This window comes from Poromitra crassiceps (assembly GCF_964638095.1).
Source record: "Poromitra crassiceps genome assembly, chromosome: 12".
NCBI classification, from domain to species: domain Eukaryota; kingdom Metazoa; phylum Chordata; class Actinopteri; order Beryciformes; family Melamphaidae; genus Poromitra; species Poromitra crassiceps.
Genome location: NC_139632.1, coordinates 25,785,896 through 25,802,705, shown reverse-complemented (window position 1 = coordinate 25,802,705; position 16,810 = coordinate 25,785,896). Strand labels below are relative to the sequence as shown.

General features: G+C 44.2%; 1 protein-coding gene across 1 annotated transcript in view; it reads left to right on the top strand.

Moving 5' to 3' along the window:
- tgfbr3 (transforming growth factor, beta receptor III) overlaps positions 1 to 16,810 on the top strand; it is a 77,187-nt gene that overhangs the window by 52,404 nt on the left and 7,973 nt on the right. The window contains exons 5-15 of the mRNA XM_083647496.1: positions 142 to 304; positions 765 to 912; positions 3,763 to 3,952; positions 4,524 to 4,813; positions 5,598 to 5,753; positions 6,712 to 6,861; positions 7,312 to 7,500; positions 9,251 to 9,523; positions 10,870 to 10,990; positions 15,732 to 15,782; positions 16,115 to 16,222. Coding sequence (XP_083503622.1) covers positions 142 to 304; positions 765 to 912; positions 3,763 to 3,952; positions 4,524 to 4,813; positions 5,598 to 5,753; positions 6,712 to 6,861; positions 7,312 to 7,500; positions 9,251 to 9,523; positions 10,870 to 10,990; positions 15,732 to 15,782; positions 16,115 to 16,222 — 1,839 coding nt within the window. The remainder of the gene's footprint in view (positions 1 to 141; positions 305 to 764; positions 913 to 3,762; positions 3,953 to 4,523; positions 4,814 to 5,597; positions 5,754 to 6,711; positions 6,862 to 7,311; positions 7,501 to 9,250; positions 9,524 to 10,869; positions 10,991 to 15,731; positions 15,783 to 16,114; positions 16,223 to 16,810) is intronic.

Genomic DNA, 16,810 nt, shown 5'->3' with positions numbered 1-16,810 from the left:
GACCTATTCCTACCCGCTCCAAAAACATCCTTTTTTGGGGATCAATACTAACCCTACAAAAAAAGCGAAATGCTAACTCTCTGTGTTATATTCCTCTACCGGAAACCCCAACCAGTAACACCAACATCTCTCCATTTTCAGATCCATTGTTGTCTGACACTTGCAAGATTGACAACAAGTTTCTGTCTCTGAACTACCTGGGTGGCTACGTTGAGCCTCAGACATCGAAGGGTTGTGTCCTGTCTGGACCGGACAAAGACCAAGAGGTCCACATCATTGAGCTTCAAGCCCCAAACTCCAGCAGGTAATCAGCCAGAGGAACCAAAGCAAAATAATACATGTTACAGTTTATGTTTGAGGTCAAGATGCTCTCATTGGTCTCTGGGGAGCTTGTTTTGGATAGACATCAAGCAGGGGTGGGGTTAGTAGTATTGACCTAGTGGTGTTCTTTTGAGAAGCATATCTCAGACCTGAGTCTCTATCTCCAGGTTGCCAGATAATCTCATCACTCCCCCAGTCGAGTGATTACTCTGTATACGCAAAAGTGTCTTCAAATCTGGGAATGGGGCAGCCATGATGTAGCTCCCAGTGGTCTGTATTGCACATGTCCTGCTTTTTTTTCTGGGAGTGCATCCAGGTTTTTAATCAGTTGGCCAGACACAGAAGGCATGTTAATGCTGAGTAGATTTCACCATCCAAAATTCTTCTCTCTCTCTCACTCTCTCTCTATCTCTCTCTCTCACTCCTCCTCTTTCTCCATGCAGTGCTTTCCAGGTGGATGTCATAGTAGATCTACGACCTCTCGAGGACGATGCCCCGCTGCATCGTGACGTCGTCTTGCTCCTCAAGTGTGCGAAGGCCGTCAACTGGGTCATCAAGGCCCGCAGTGTGATCGGCAAACTGGACGTAGTGGTGAGTGACAGATGCGATTTTATCCGGTCACACTCGCATCACATCACACACCCGTTTTGCTACTGACCAGGCAAGGAATTTATCACAATAAAAGAGATGCGTTGAATTGGCACCTGGTCCCTGCTGCAGCAGAGGGGTGGGGTAGTGGAGCAGGTGAGGAGGGTGGAGAGGGTAACTGTGAAATTTCATCACGACAGCTCCGGGGATTTTCATCACATTATAGATGCCAGCAGTGTGAGGGGGGAGTCAGACATTTTCATAGGCAGAGCCTACAGTATTTTTGCTGTGCATACAGCCAACGCAGTTTGCCATCAATCACAATCATGTGAATTATGAGCAGTGCTTGCTTCAGGCACTCTTTCTAAGGTTTCCTAAGACATAAGCACTTTGGACCTCATCACATACAACACACAAACATTGGCTAAATACTGCAATATATCACACGCAGACAGTGCCCCTGCACCTAGAACTGTACTATTAAGTTCCTTATTTCTTGACACTGAGCATGATACAGTAGTGTATACAGTTTTAATCTAAAAGGTCTGCTTTAGTGTTATTCAAGTCTGACACAACCCTCAGAAAGATGAGACCTGCACTTTGGTGGAATTGTTTTGTTTAAGAGCAGGTAGATGAGGAAATTGGCAACTGTCCAATGACCATATTTGTTCTGGGGGCTGAAATTTTAAACTGTAGTTTAAAAAAAACAAGTGCCATTAAAACAGAAGGAGACCACTCACCAATATCTAACATTTACCAAAAACCATCTCACCCATGCCATACGTCTGCTGACATTTGGCCATCCGCTGTGCTCTGCTCTGCTCTGCTCCCCATGCTGACCTCAGTGGAGGTGTGCTGGGGATTCTGCGTCTCCTCACTATGTAATGCTGATACTCCTGCAGGGCGGCTGTCAGCCATGACACTGCACTTCTGCCAGGCAGTGCAGGCAAGGTCTGTTTGTACAGCTGCCTGGTCACCGCTCTACAGTAAGTCAATCATGTTGTGAGTGTGATGCCAGGTCAAAACCTATGGAACTTACAGAACAGCACAAAGGGTGGATCGTCGCGCTGGGGGAGATTTATTCAACAGCTGCGAGCTAAGAGCTTGATGTACGATCATACTGTCTGATCATGTGAATTTATGGAATAAATAAGTTTTATGCCTAGTTTACATTATAGCTTTCTACTACAGTATAGCATCAACACTGTTGTCATATGTGACACAGTTTGGGTTAGGAACTTTAATTTATTTCATATTGTTCTGCCTAAACTGTTTAACTTGTGAGAATGTATAATTCCATATCTATTAGCAATGTGTGCATGCCTGTGTTAATATGAAGTGAATATGAAAGATGCTGGCTCATCTGAACTCGAGTGATAGAGCACTGCAGGAATGAGTCCGGAAGTATACTTCCGGGTTCGTCACGGGAAAAGTCTATGGGGTTTTAGAATGGGGATTTCACTTAAATGCATAAAAGAAGGTCTGTGGTGAACAAAAGTTTATGGGAGCAAGAATTTGGGTTCAGCAGGAGAATCTTCACAAACGTCATTAACTTTTATGTCTTTTGGAACGTAACTGCGTTTTTTTTAAGCGATTTTTAGAAAATGCTTCAAAAGGCATAAAAGTGATTAACGTTTGTGAAGAACCCAAATTCACGCTCCCATAAACTTTTGTTAATCACAGACCTTATTTGGTGCATTTAAGTGAAATCCCCATTCTAAAACCCCATAGACTTTTCCAATGACGAACAAAAATGGGGGCGATTTCTGGTTAACCCTACAAAAATGCGGCATCCCTGCAGTACTCTATTGTGCAAGGGCAAATGTGTTTTTAATCTATCTCCAAGCATGAGAATTGGTAGGAAAAACAGTATCACTGTTTGTGAGAATGTCAGCTATCTATGTGATCTGATATGATAGTCTCATAAAATCAATGCCTTCCTCCTGTCAGAAGGCATATTGCCCACAGTGTTGCTCCAGAGATGCACTGAAGGTGTGGGAAATAGCTGTGAGAAAGAATCATTCACATAGGGAGGACATGCAGCAGGGAAGATCAGGGAATTAGTAATGAAGGAGTAGAATCAGATGCGTTAAGCTATGACACGCCCTTTCCCTCACACGCACACATACAGTACACTTGACTCACACTTGACACATTGCTGAGTGTAGATTCTCACTTAGAATGTAATATCTGTGATAGTGCCGGAGCACAAATCATGTCTTTCTTATCCAAGATTTGAAAACAGCTCACTTTCATTTCTGGCCTCTAGTCATGCTAGCTTTTAATTTAGAGCTGACAGACAAGATGCAGGCTAAACAAATGAAACTTTAGCAGTTGCTGGCAAATTCTTTTAACTTTGTTCTGACATTGTTCTTATGTTTTTTCCATGTAAATGTCAGTTAGGATAGATTTTTGATACCAAAGGACAGGGTTTTCCTTTACTATCAATACAATCAATGTATCTTAGTACTTAGTGGACTTGTCCAGTATGACTTATATTCTCTTTCAGTAAATTACTTTTGGAATAGGCCTTAGTTGAATGAGAAGAAATGTTTTACAGCCATGGCAGAATAGTGACCTGCTGTCAAACACCTGTCATCTCCCACTGAGAGAGGAAAGAGACTTAGCAGTCTCACCTTTCATATTGGACTTTTCATGTGTCATGTGGCACCTTGTGTTTCTTTCCACCTCCACACCTTCTAAAGTTTTAGCACTGTGGTTCTTTATGAACTTTGTGATGGTGTGGTCGGATCAGCTGGTAGCTTTCCTTGGTACACCATAATACAGTAGCGTTCATCTAACAAGAACCGGGGTTTACAGTATATTTGTAATCAATTTGTTTCTTTCCCATAGACCTCCGATACCGTAAGTGTTAGTTCAAACACGGAGAGACTGATGCAAGTGTCCAAAAGCCCCAAGCAGCAGCTGCCCTCAGGGTCGCAGGCCTTGATCAAGTGGGCAGAGGAGCGCGGCTTTAGCCCGGTCACCTCCTACACCAGCACTCCTGTGGCCAATCACTTCATCCTCCGCCTTCGAGAGCCAGGTACACTGAACATCTGGAAAACGGCCGCTCCATACTCTGTTCACACTCAAATGTAATAATAACAATACTTTTTATTTATGTAGCACCTTTCCTAACAAGGTTACAAAGTGCTTTACAGTAAAATGAGTAAAAAAAATTATACAATCAGTAAAAACATGGAATACAGGTAATAGATAAAGAAATAAAACAAAGGTAAGGGCAAGCAGTACAAGTGTAATCAAAGGAAGGAACTACAACTTACATATACCAAACTAGAAAAAGCCCCACAATATGAAGATGTTAAGACATTTTGTTTAACATTTGTTGCAAAATGGTTAAAAGAAGATTCAAAAAAGTGATGGGGGGCTTTCAGTTAAATTTGGGAGAGATATGAAATACACTAACAAGTTTTAGCAGCTGCCACAATGTCATAAATAGGCTCCGTTGATGACTAATATCACAGCTTTCACTGTCCTAATAAAGAGAATAGCGTGAAATTGTTAAATGGCTTTACAGTCTTGGGCCCTGTGCAATTTCCATGCCAGTAAAAGCACCAGCAGGCTGTAATCCTGTAAGCCTGTGTGACTTCCAGATGTGGTGGATCTTCTGGAGAGCAAGTTCCCTCCAGAGCTCTCCATCCTGCGGGACTCCAGCCCGCTGCAGCCAGGTGCGGGAGCAGCCGCGCGCCGCTTCAGCCTGCCCTTCCCCTTCCCCCCGCCCGGGGCCCAGGGCCTACCCTACCTGCCGCTGCCCTCCTCCCTGGACGACCGGCCGTGGGAGGCGGGGGAGCCCGAGGAGCACCAGGGGGTCCTGAGCGTGGGTCTCAGTGTGCAGTGTGAGGAGACCAGGATGGTAGTCAGCGTCGACAAGGAGAGCCTACAGGTGAGTGGACAGCGTGCCTTCTGCATCTTCTCCACATATATATATTTTTTTTTCTTGAGTCTGATCAGCAAAAAAACACATGGACTGCTGTATCTCTGACTAATCAGATTGGATTTCAGATGTTTTTGCCCCCATCACTGCCCACACAACACGTCTTTGACGTCACACACTGGGAGAAGAAGACATATGGAATCAATGCTCAGAATTACCAACGGCAAAACTTCTGTGTTATTAGCTTTTTGCTGCGACCCAGCCAGCCTCAAAGAAAAATAAATTGGATTTGCATGCTGCCTGAACACAACCATATGCAAACATAAACATTTGATAAGCATGACAATGGGATTATTATCATTATTATTATTTGGGGGGATTTCAGTTATGTCTTTAGGTCCATAAAATGATACAAGTCCCATAAGTAAAATGAGGAATGTTCTCATCATTATGTTGCTGAATTGGAAATGGCGGTGTCCCTCTTAAATGCTGGCTGACATTGAAGCGGGTGTGTTGGTTCCCAACATTTGGCACTTGAACACAGGGAGAACACAATCAGCCCACATCACAGTGTGGAAACTGCCATAGACTGTAATTAGGAGAAGTTAGGGTTGGAGCTAGACCACCTTGTGGGACTTGTTTATTCCTGGGAACTTGAAGTTGAGCAGAACTATGGTGGCCTCTTTTTATTTTATTTTATTTCTTTTTTTAATTTTGAAAATTAGTTAATAAAGGAAAAGTTGTTTTGATCTGCATCCAATTTCACCATGGTTTGATCTTACTTTGTCCGCAGGCCAATGGGTTTCCTCATGCCAACCTAACTCTCCAAGACCCAGAATGCAAAGCAACAGTCAACGCCACCCACTACACACTGGAAACCCCTCTAACTGGCTGTCAAACGACCATTTATCCCATGCAGGCTAGCTCAATGGTTCTCTACATCAACTCTGTGAGTACGATGCCTATAATTACTTCTTGATCCTAATTTACCGTTATGCCATGATTTACAGTAAAGTGTATCAGGTAACAAGTAATGGCAACAATACTGTTCAAATTAACCCATGACCAGTGGCTTCTCACAGGATCAGAGTTCTGGTTTATAATGTAAATACAAAGAAAAAGTCTTTGTCTCATCTTTTTCTAATCGTGGAGAACACTTTAAAGTTGAATGAGATTCATATTCACATCTGACACTCCCAGTTATCTTCATTAACATGGAATGCATGCAGTGTGTTAACAAGTAAGGATGAATCACTTCCTCCCAGCCCTTTTGAAATCTTTTGTGGGGAAATTTTGAACAACACATTTTCAGTCCAATGCCGATTAAAATCCTGGGCAGATGTCCAAGGATCTCCTTTGTGTTAACTCTTGGATGCAGTGACATCTAAGACCTCTGGTCAAACCAAAAAAAAAAAAAAATGTTTTGCTCTTGTCCCTACACATCAAAGATGATCTCCTTTTGTTGGCTGTTGATTTTCTGACCCTGTGATAAATGATTCTGGCGCCAGTGGCAGGTCAGCTAACTTTGAACTAGACTTATGCAAGACAATTGATGTCACTGAGGTCGTGCTCTCACCTCATTAAATCAAATTTTCCCAAAATACCTTCAACTCATTTCCCTGACCTCCTGAAGTCTATGGAGAAATGCGAAATATGTTTCATGAGCCAGTTGCGCTGTTGAAATAGCTGGACATTCCCACATTTCAAATCCTGCTCATTGGTTGCAGAATGTTTTGGCAGCCCTCTCGCAGATTCAAATCTCTGTGCCGTTTGCAATTTAGCAACACCACTCACCAGTAGATTGGCTGAAAAAACCTGGAAAGGATTTCTGTCAAAGTGTCCCATTCTCTTACCTCACAATGTATCTTATTGTTGTGCGAATTATGGACTCCCGCTGTGGATTACAGGTCATCATAAGTCACACTGAGCCCAAGGATGGGAGTGGTGGGCCGCTGGATTATGAGGATCTGGAGTCTGGAGACGTGCTGTTCCCAAGAGACACGGAGGAGTTGGAGCGGGCTTCTCTGGAGCCCACTGAGCACCAGTCCTCCTTAATGGTAAGACATCGGACTCACTTTGGTTCTCGCACTGTAAGAGCAGAGCGAGAGTCGACGAGTCAAGCCTGCCGATGATCTATACCTCTATGTAAATCACGTCCAGTTGGATTAAACTTCATTTCCCAGAGTCCCATGGTGCTAGTAAAGACTGGCTTCTGCAATCTCTCATTGTCTTTTTCCATTTTCCATTTTGAAATGTCTCCATCTTCAATGATAACTTTCCTTTGTTCCTTCTCCCCCTGTCTCTACCGACTTATTTTCCTTTGTCTCATCCATTCCCTGTCCCCTCATTTTTCTTGTCCATATCTCTTGTCTCTTCCCTACTTTCTGGTCCATCTTGCTGTGATGAAACACTGACACAGAGTCATGTGGGGTGAGCTTGCTCAGTGGTGGAATCTGATCTCAGATCCCTGCTGATGTTTGTGTTGGCTTTGCCTTATTTCCTCCTAGTTCAACTGCACGTACCGAAAGAACCAGGAACCCCCAAAAGCAGTTCCCAGGATTGTACCGGGACGAGCCAACAAGGAGCCAGTCAGGAACGTGACGTTCACCATGGACTTCTACAATACAAACCTCTTCCGGGACCCAGCGCCCCAGGCCTTCCACACGGTTTCAGAAAATCAGCAAGTCTTTGTGGAGGTACACTGTGCACACATCCATTTTTACCGTTTGGAAAATTTGAGAGTACATTTCCTCATCCTGTGAGTCTTGCAGATAATATGATATCGTCTTGTGCAACTGTTACATTCCCAAGTTTGACCGCAGAGATAAGGATGTTACAAAAGAATAACCGGGGGACAAAGGAGCCGAAGGATTGATTTTTGTAATAAATACTGACTTACAACTTTTTTGGTCTCTGCCTGTTGGAATATCAACACTGTCGTAATAGCAGAGAAAACTGCGCCGTGTGTACTCTTTGTCTAGGATTTCAACGCTAACATGCTTTGATCTAGCGTGGCACCCGCACGGTCAATTTGTATTTTGTCTACTTTAAGCTAGACAGCTAACACTCATTTCCATGTGTCCTGGTACCCTGTCTGGCCCAGAATACTTGTTTTGCAACAGTAATTATAGAGGTCATGTTAAAGATGGTAAAGACTCATACTATGAGCTCCTTTGAAGCGGTGATTTATGGTGATATCAGAGGGAGATGCTTGGCTGACAGTGTGGACACAGAGCCAGCAGGTTACAAAGGCTTTTCTGTGTATGAAGCTTTGGCTTGCCCCTCTCTTCACATCTCACACCGGCCCGAGAGCTGACCCGAGGCAGCGGCCAAAAGGTGCGCCGGAGATCGCTGTTGTGCAACCGCACTCGGGCGCTCACAGTGTAGCTTTTATTGAACTCAGAGCCTACCTGTCACCAACTGTCTCAACCAACTTTGGCATGAGGATGTCCTCATTAGAAAACATTGGCAGTGATAATCAAACAGAAGGATAAATTAGCAACAAGAAGAGAATTACCGAGTGCTCACTTGTAGTCTCCAGGTGGAGGCAAGGTCCCTCGTGAAGTTTTAACGCAAAGGGAAAGCCTCTTGGCTTGCTTCAGGCACTCTCACACAGAGCCAGGAATGAAGTGAAAATGCATTTAATGTTATTTAGGGTGTATCAAAGCCTTTAAAAAGTACCAAAATGGTACGTAAAGAGTACGACGGAAGGATGGATAATTGACTTGTCTTGTGTTCTCTGAGTAGTAAGATCTTGGTGTTCCTATTGGGACTGAATTCAAATTTAAATGTACAGGATTTCTCAAGGAGCTCCAGGAGAGCCAAAGTATTGTGCCGATGTCAAGAGGTCCTCAGTATGCTTCCAGACACTCAAAAGACTAGCTAGACTTGTCTTTGACAAATGTTCAACAACCAGAAGTGAAAAGTGTGTGCAAGATTTGAATTGATCAGAGTGATCATCTTGAACAGCAGCTCAGTTTGTGTGTGTCTCTGTTACCAAGTCTGTTTTCTCTGCCCAAACAAAATGAGTAGCCACAGTATACAGTAAATACGCTGAAAGTCTTTCACGTAAACAGAAACGCACCACTGAGCACAGATCTTAAAAATGAGAACAACTCGATTGCCTTGAGTAAGCAGAAATGATGGATGGACACACTCATCATTAGGCCCTTGAGTGTAAAATGGTGATAGTCCTTTTGAAGTGACGTTAAAGGATGTTGTTTTCCCCTTCAAAACCTAACAGTATTCATGACTACAGCATGAAAAATGAAAAATTTACCCAACTAGTCAACGAGAGTGGTACTGCGAATTCCCAACAGCCTTTGTCAACAAGAAATAATTTCACTCATCAATCATCACTTCAATACTGCTAACACTGAAAAGACAAATGATGCATCTATCTGAAGAATGAACGTTTGTTTTTTCCCCTTTTCTCCTGTGCGTTAGGTCACAGGCACCACAGCAGATCCACAGCTGGGCTTTATGATCCAATCATGCTTCATTTCTCCCAACTCAAATCCCAACGTGGCCTCCGACTACACCCTCATGGAGAATATCTGTCCCACGGACGACTCTGTCAAGTACTATCCTCACGCCCAGGCAAACAGGAGGAGGTTCAGCTTCACCTTCAACTCAAAGTTCAATATGTCCCTGCTCTTCCTGCACTGTGAAATGTCTCTGTGCTCCAAGAGATACCAGAACAACCAAAGACTGCCGCAGGTATGCAATATAATCAGAGACCGATAATATAGAGACACTGCACTCCAGGCTCCTCCAGTAGTATGAAATGGTACTCTTCCTGTCTCCTAAATGGGTGTGGTCACCTCTCCCCTTGAAGTGTTGTGCTCACCTAGCAAGCTAACTTGAGCTAGAGATCGTGAGTTCCCAAAACTCCACACATACCAGTGGCAAACCATGGGCAAAACCCACGTGACACAGATACAGGAAGTGACTGGAAGTTGCAGTATCTCTATATTGAAAAGTCTCTGGTCCTCCCCAATTTGTCTCCAATGATTTGTTAATTTATAATCCATCAAGGTGTTTTTTTTTATCTCTCCAGAGCCATAGAGCGTTAGCAGTGTTTGTTTGAGTAGACTAGCTGTTGAAGTCGGTATTTTAGTTTGCCATCTTTGCACTGGCTGGCCTGAACCGTTCAGTTTCAGGTCTGCACCCACAGCTAAGCAGGAAACATGAATCTATATGTCAGGTTTGCCAAGTATCCAGCTGCAGAACAAAAGAAGCATCCATCTCAACAACTCACTCCATGTCATCTATCCAACTCAGCCAAGTCACTCCATGTCATCTATCCAACTTAGCCAAGTCACTCCATGTCATCTATCCAACTCAGCCTCAATCCATGTCATCTATCCAACTTAGCCAAGTCACTCCATGTCATCTATCCAACTTAGCCAAGTCACTCCATGTCATCTATCCAACTCAGCCAAGTCACTCCATGTCATCTATCCAACTTAGCCAAGTCACTCCATGTCATCTATCCAACTTAGCCAAGTCACTCCATGTCATCTATCCAACTTAGCCAAGTCACTCCATGTCATCTATCCAACTTAGCCAAGTCACTCCATGTCATCTATCCAACTCAGCCAAGTCACTCCATGTCATCTATCCAACTCAGCCAAGTCACTCCATGTCATCTATCCAACTCAGCCAAGTCACTCCATGTCATCTATCCAACTCAGCCAAGTCACTCCATGTCATCTATCCAACTCATCCAAGTCACTCCATGTCATCTATCCAATTCAGCCAAGCTCGTTTGACCTCCATGGCTGATAGATTAACATCTTGTCAAAGTAGTGACGGGGCCCTGAGGCTGACTCGTGACAGTTAAGTTAATTGTTACATTCTGATTATGATCAGGGTAAAGTTGAGGTTAATGAGTTTGTATGATCTCCTCACATTTATATCTTTTGGTCAGGGATGAGAGAAGACGTTTGCCTTTTGCTTTGTAAAAACATTTTCAGTAGGGGGGGGGGGAATAAAAATAATATTTGTTCTTTTCTTTTTTCATTCTCTTATTTTAATTGTGATTGTTTTTTTTCTCCACACAGTGCCTAAAACCCAATGAGACCTGTGATTCTGTCACTCTGGACACTCTCCTGGCTATGATGCTGAACACGAAGACATCATTCAAGCCGCTTGTTGTGGTGGCGGATGGAGACGAGATGCCAGGTTAGCACAGTGGAAAAAAACAACACATTCTTTACCTATTTAGATCTGATTAACGATGACTCCCGAGCTGCTCGTCTGCATTTATCTAGCGCCGTCAACACACTTCTACTTCCTTCTCAAAAAGACTTCCATCCATATTTCCTTCTTGTTGGAGCTCCACATTATGAATTGAGTTCTGGTTTCCGTTCCGGGGAGCACACAGAGAGTGATAAGAGAACTGGAGTAAAGAGAGCAGCCTGTCTCGCTGGCCAATGAGCCAGAGAAATCTCACTCCAGTACTTGGAGATTAGACCAAACCATCCAAGCCACAAAACATTGCACATCACATCCCCACATCTGGTCATCATTAACTGCGCTGTGTGTGTGTGTGTGTGTGTGTGTGTGTGTGTGTGTGTGTGTGTGTGTGTGTGTGTGTGTGTGTGTGTGTGTGTGTGTGTGTGTGTGTGTGTGTGTGTGTGTGTGTGTGTGTGTGTGTGTGTGTGTGTGTGTGTGTGTGTGTGTGTGTGTGTGTGTGTGCGCGCGCTAGCATACAGTATATTGATTGGAGGGAAAGGGAGTTTGCGCACGCTGAAGCCCAGTTGTGCTGCTCTGGGCCGGTCTGTGCTGAGGGAGAGGTGGAAAAAGAGGAGTCATGAGCACGGACCTCCAGTTGTTTTCACTTAGCAGGGCCTTCACTGTGGCCTCCCCTTTCCACCAGAGAGGGGGCGGAGGGAGGTGTGTGTGTGTGTGTGTGTGTGTGTGTGTGTGTGGAGGGGAGGTGGTCTTCTTGTCGGCTTCAGGAGTGCTGCCAGAGCCCCCTCATGGCTTGATTAGTCACTCACTCTATCACACTGTATGGTCTCTGGGGCTGTGAGAGCAGGGACAGAGTGTGACCAGAGGGTGGGTGGAGCCTGCAGCAGCGGAGGTCTGAGGTCACCGCCACCACGTTTTACTCATTATGACCTCAACTGAGATGTGGTGATATCATGTGTGCCCAATCTCCATTCAACTGCCAGAGCTTTTCAAGTCAGCGCCCCCTCCGAGCAATTACATCAACGCGGGAACTCTGGTCGGTTTGTGTCGGCTTTATTGACTCACAAGTTCAATATGTCATGGCTTTTTAATCAGTGTGAGCTGCGACTGTTCAACAAGCATATCAGCATGCCGGATAGAAGTGGGTGGGTTTATTACATTTTGATTGGATGCTATTAACGAACGTAATGCACAACTTTTGGGTTTCACTGCTGGGTCAGAGATGTAGATGCAATCATTGGGGGGAAAGCATGAGATGATCTGATGATGTTAGAGAAGAACCTGGACCATGTCAGCCCCTTCAGAGCTTGGAGAACAGAGAGAGAGTGAAATCTGCAGTAATGAGTGAGGGCAGACTGTGCCAATGTGAGAGTAAGCCAAGCCAGTGCATCCTGGCAGCGGGCAGCAGTGTGCGCTGCCTGCTGCCAGTACGCCAGTGCACTGGGTTTATTTTCCATGGTGCAGATGAAGTAAACACAGATATGCCATAAAGCCGGTGAAAGACCACACTTTCAAAGGGCATGTTTTCCAACACAAAGGCATCTCTTATGCTGAGATGGCAAACAAAACAAGAAGCCTTTCAAGGCCCAGGGTTCTGCACTGGAGTGGATATCTTCCCAAAGAGTTCAGCTTGATCTACAAATCAAAGAGGGCCACTTGTGGCCAACACGCCGCATGGAAAAACATAACGGCCTCAAAGCCGTGCCATCCAAAGTCGATTTATTGCTTCACAACATCAATAAATTTACTCCCTTTTTTTAACGGATCAGGTTACCTTCAGGAAAAGTCAAATAATTTAGTCTCTTTCTGAGGCGGGAGGGTAGACAGTATCATTACTCAAGTACAAGTTCAATTTACTTTTACTCAGCACAGAGTAAATGAAGATGATTATTGAGTACAAGGGAAAAACCTTGGTGTCAAGAACGATTTACATTAAGACTTGCTTCGGTGACATTAATCTGCTTTTTCTGATATTAGATCTATAGCAATAACAGTTATAGCAATAACAGTTAGCAGGAAGACTAAATATGTTCTGTAGGTATATGTTGGCCTTCAAAATTATTATCCTACTAAGCAGCTGATAAATCTATGTGATTTTAATTTACTATAGCAGCAATAAATCACCTTACACGTGCTGTCAAGAAACTTCTGCTGCTCATAGGCTATACATTCAACTATGTCATTTAGGCTAATTTATCATCAAATGTTTTGCCTACTGAAGCAGCTGATTCTAAAAGTAACTTTTCACACGCCCTACAATAATTTCCATACTGTAAATTAATCTCCATTGGTGCAAATGTGAACCATAAACATAGATCATTTTTGCGTGAGATATTCCACTTCCTACTGTAAGTTTATGCTGCCCAACTGATATTGCTAGCAACTCGCTATAAATCTGCAAGGATGTGTTGAAAAAATAGTGTCATTCGTAACACAATTATGGACTTGGCAACAACTTTGGTAATGGCTGGAAACCACACCCACTAGCAGAAGCACTGACTAAACTTTGTAGTGTGTGTGTTGTTGTATTGAGGGCACAGTGGCAGTAGTAATGTTAAGTGCTGTGTCACAGGCTAAACAGGCTACTGAGAAAACTTTAAACAGAAATAGATTCTCAGTTGATGGTAGCTGTTGCTCATTCATGCACAACTGTGATCTGTTTCCACCTAATACATACTGAAGGGAAGGTTGTGCATCAAACGGTGTTACAAACCCTATATGCTTATGCATAACTGCTGTGTATGGGCTGTCTGTGGCGCTGCACTAATTCTTATCATATGGCCTCGCCTGTGGAGCAGAGCTGTTTGGAGTAAACACGCTTTGAACTGTTGAGCGGAGTGTTTTGGAGTCAACTCAAATGCAGATTATTGTGTACAGACCTCCAGTGTCAAGAGTCTCACAGAGGCTCCAGCAGTGGGTTGTACACGCCATGAGGAGGGAGAGGTCAGAGGTGAACAGAAACAAGGCCTTTCATAGGAGTGTTCTTCCATTACAAACTTGGATAAACAAATGACGTTCATCCACATATCAGAACTGTTCCAACTCTGGCAAGAGCTTCAAGCTGCAAACATCGCTCTACTTTAGTTTCAACTCTTATAGCACTGGCTGTCTAATAGTTCAAATAGTGAGCAACGCTTACACTAAGTGCTGCAGTTTTGAATGACGAGGCATCTCATGCGCTACGCGTGTGAGATTCCTATGCTCGCCCGCTGCGCGGCCTCACCTGAAGCTCTGCTGCTACGTGGCCTCGCCTGCTCTATTGGCACACGGGTGTGTGTGTGTGTGTGTGTTGCTGTTATTGCCCTTAAGGTTACATGCGCATGTGTGTGTGTGTGTGTGTGTGTGTGCCACTTAAGTTCACATCAGTGACATAATCAGTGGTGTCATAAGATGATTTTGCTCTTATGACATCACTGATGACATCATCAGTCTTATGACATCAGTGATGTCACAATGCCTCCTATGACATCTTCAGTGGGACAAAAATTGAAACAAACAAACAAAGATTGTCCTAAGCTCCATATAGATGGAAGTGAGAGTGGGTATACTATGTCATTGGTTATCAACAATTATAGTAGATCTCCAGGTACACTGAAAATAGTGTTTTTGCCGCCAGCCAATAAGAAGGGAAAGAGATGTGAAGCCCATATTGCCATGCGAGTCTGTCTATTGTCTGAACTATTGTACAAACTATCAGTAAATTAAGCTGTGGTAGTGTAAGGTAAAAAGTAAGTGTAATGTTGAGAGGATCCTTATTGTTCTTATTCCATTTCATCACTGCTTTGAAATGCGAGATGAAAGCCGCTTTCAGGAATTTGATGGTGGCCAATTTTCTCATAGACACCCATGTTGTTTTTTGAAAACATACAATGAGTTCTGAGCTTTACAGTCATGTAACTTTCTCACTATATGAAAGATGATGCAAAATGTCAGTTCATGTGTGAAAACGAAACCACATGACAGTTTCACATGACAGTCTCTTGCTGGCCTCAGCTGCTAGTGTGCTGTTGTTGCTCTCTTGCTTGTGGGGCTGAAAGTGGCTAGTCTCTGCATTCTTCACATAACAGGTCAGGAGGGACAGATACCACTTTGGGGGGTGGGGGGTGGGGGGGGGCGTCCTCTGGCTATTGCCCCCTCTGAAATTAAACTCTCCTCTGATGACCTGTCATCACCCGCCATGCGGGATGAAAATTCAAAGGTGTTCCTTTCCTAGAATAGCAGCCATTGTGCCTGCAGGGTCTTATAGCAGCCATTGTGCCTGCTGGGTCTTGGACCGGGACCAGGCTCGCTCTTGAGCTCACCACGACACAAGCGCCTTTGTATTGTTTGCTAAGACATCATTAGAGCTCATTTCACTTTTTGAAAGCCGTCCAGATGCCTTGAAATCAGTGGGTAAGAGGAGCCATTGTTGGAGTCAGTAGGTTCATCCTCTCGGACACTGTCAGTGCGCACAGAATAGCTTTCGCTCTTGAAGCTACTTTTTTCCCCCTGGTTGAGGTTCCTGTATCACATTCCACAGAGAGCTGCTTATCAACACAGTGCAATATCAGCACAGTGCAGTATCAGCAATCTGCTTCGCTCTTGATGTGTGGCTGTCAGGCTGTACTCGCAAAAACCATTGTGTTCTTTTGAATGTCAAGTTTAAATGTCACATTTCAAGTTCATGATGTACTGTACTCTGCCTCATTTCATGGTCGTATACTAAATTAAACTGATTTTTATTTTGCAGTTTTACCTACACGCACAACACCCGGAAGCCCGCCCAGTCTCCCTGGTGAAAGTAAGTTATTATGCAAAACTATCTTATTTGTATTCCTATTACTTACTTCTTATTTAAAAAAATATCTGTACCCACTTTGCCCCATATATACAAGAATAAATATAAAGAAATGCAATGATACCATGTGTGCACTGTATGGTGTGTGTGTGTGTGTGTGTGTGTGTGTGTGTGTGTGTGTGTGTGTGTGTGTGTGTGTGTGTGTGTGTGTGTGTGTGTGTGTGTGTGTGTGTGTGTGTGTGCGTGCGCGTGCCTGCGTGCCTGCGTGAATTTAGTTTCTAATATCTCAGTTATCAGGTGATCCAGTATGAACTGTGTGCTTCCTTGTCTTTCAGCCATACTGTACGTCCTGGACACTCCAACAGTAGTGGGGATCGCCTTTGCGGCCTTTGTGATCGGGGCGCTGTTGACCGGTGCCCTGTGGTTTATCTACTCACACACAGGTAGCTCTCTCTGACTCTCTCTCTCTCTCTGACTCTCTCTCTCTCTGATTCTCTCTGACTCTCTCTCTCTGACTCTCTCTCTCTCTCTCTCTCTCTCTCTCTCTCTGACTCTCTCTCTCACTCTCTGACTCTCTCTCACTCTCTCTCTCTCACTCTCTCTCTCTCTCTCTGACTCTCTCTCTCTCTCTCTCTCTCTCTGACTCTCTCTCTCTCTCTGACTCTCTCTCTCTCTCTCTCTCTCTCTCTCTCTCTCTCTACCTGCTGCTCCACTGCCCTCGCCCGCCTCTCCACGTTAATGAAAAGATAAGGTGCAGAAGAATGTCTTGAGTGTCTTGGTGCCAGAGATCTGCCGTTGGGATTGCCAAACATCCTGCTGCCAGTTAACAATAACATATTGACTCCTCTACTGTAAATATATCCTGTTGGTCAGCAACAACGGCTCTCCTCTTTCCTGCCTTTGAATGTTTTGGGGGGCTGCGGGGTGGTCAGCGAATCATACTCTCAGTCTCAGCACAATGGCTACGAGACGGGTTGGGAAATCCCCCCCCTGTTGGGTTTAGCGGGTCGCTCACAGGAAAAGATACACAA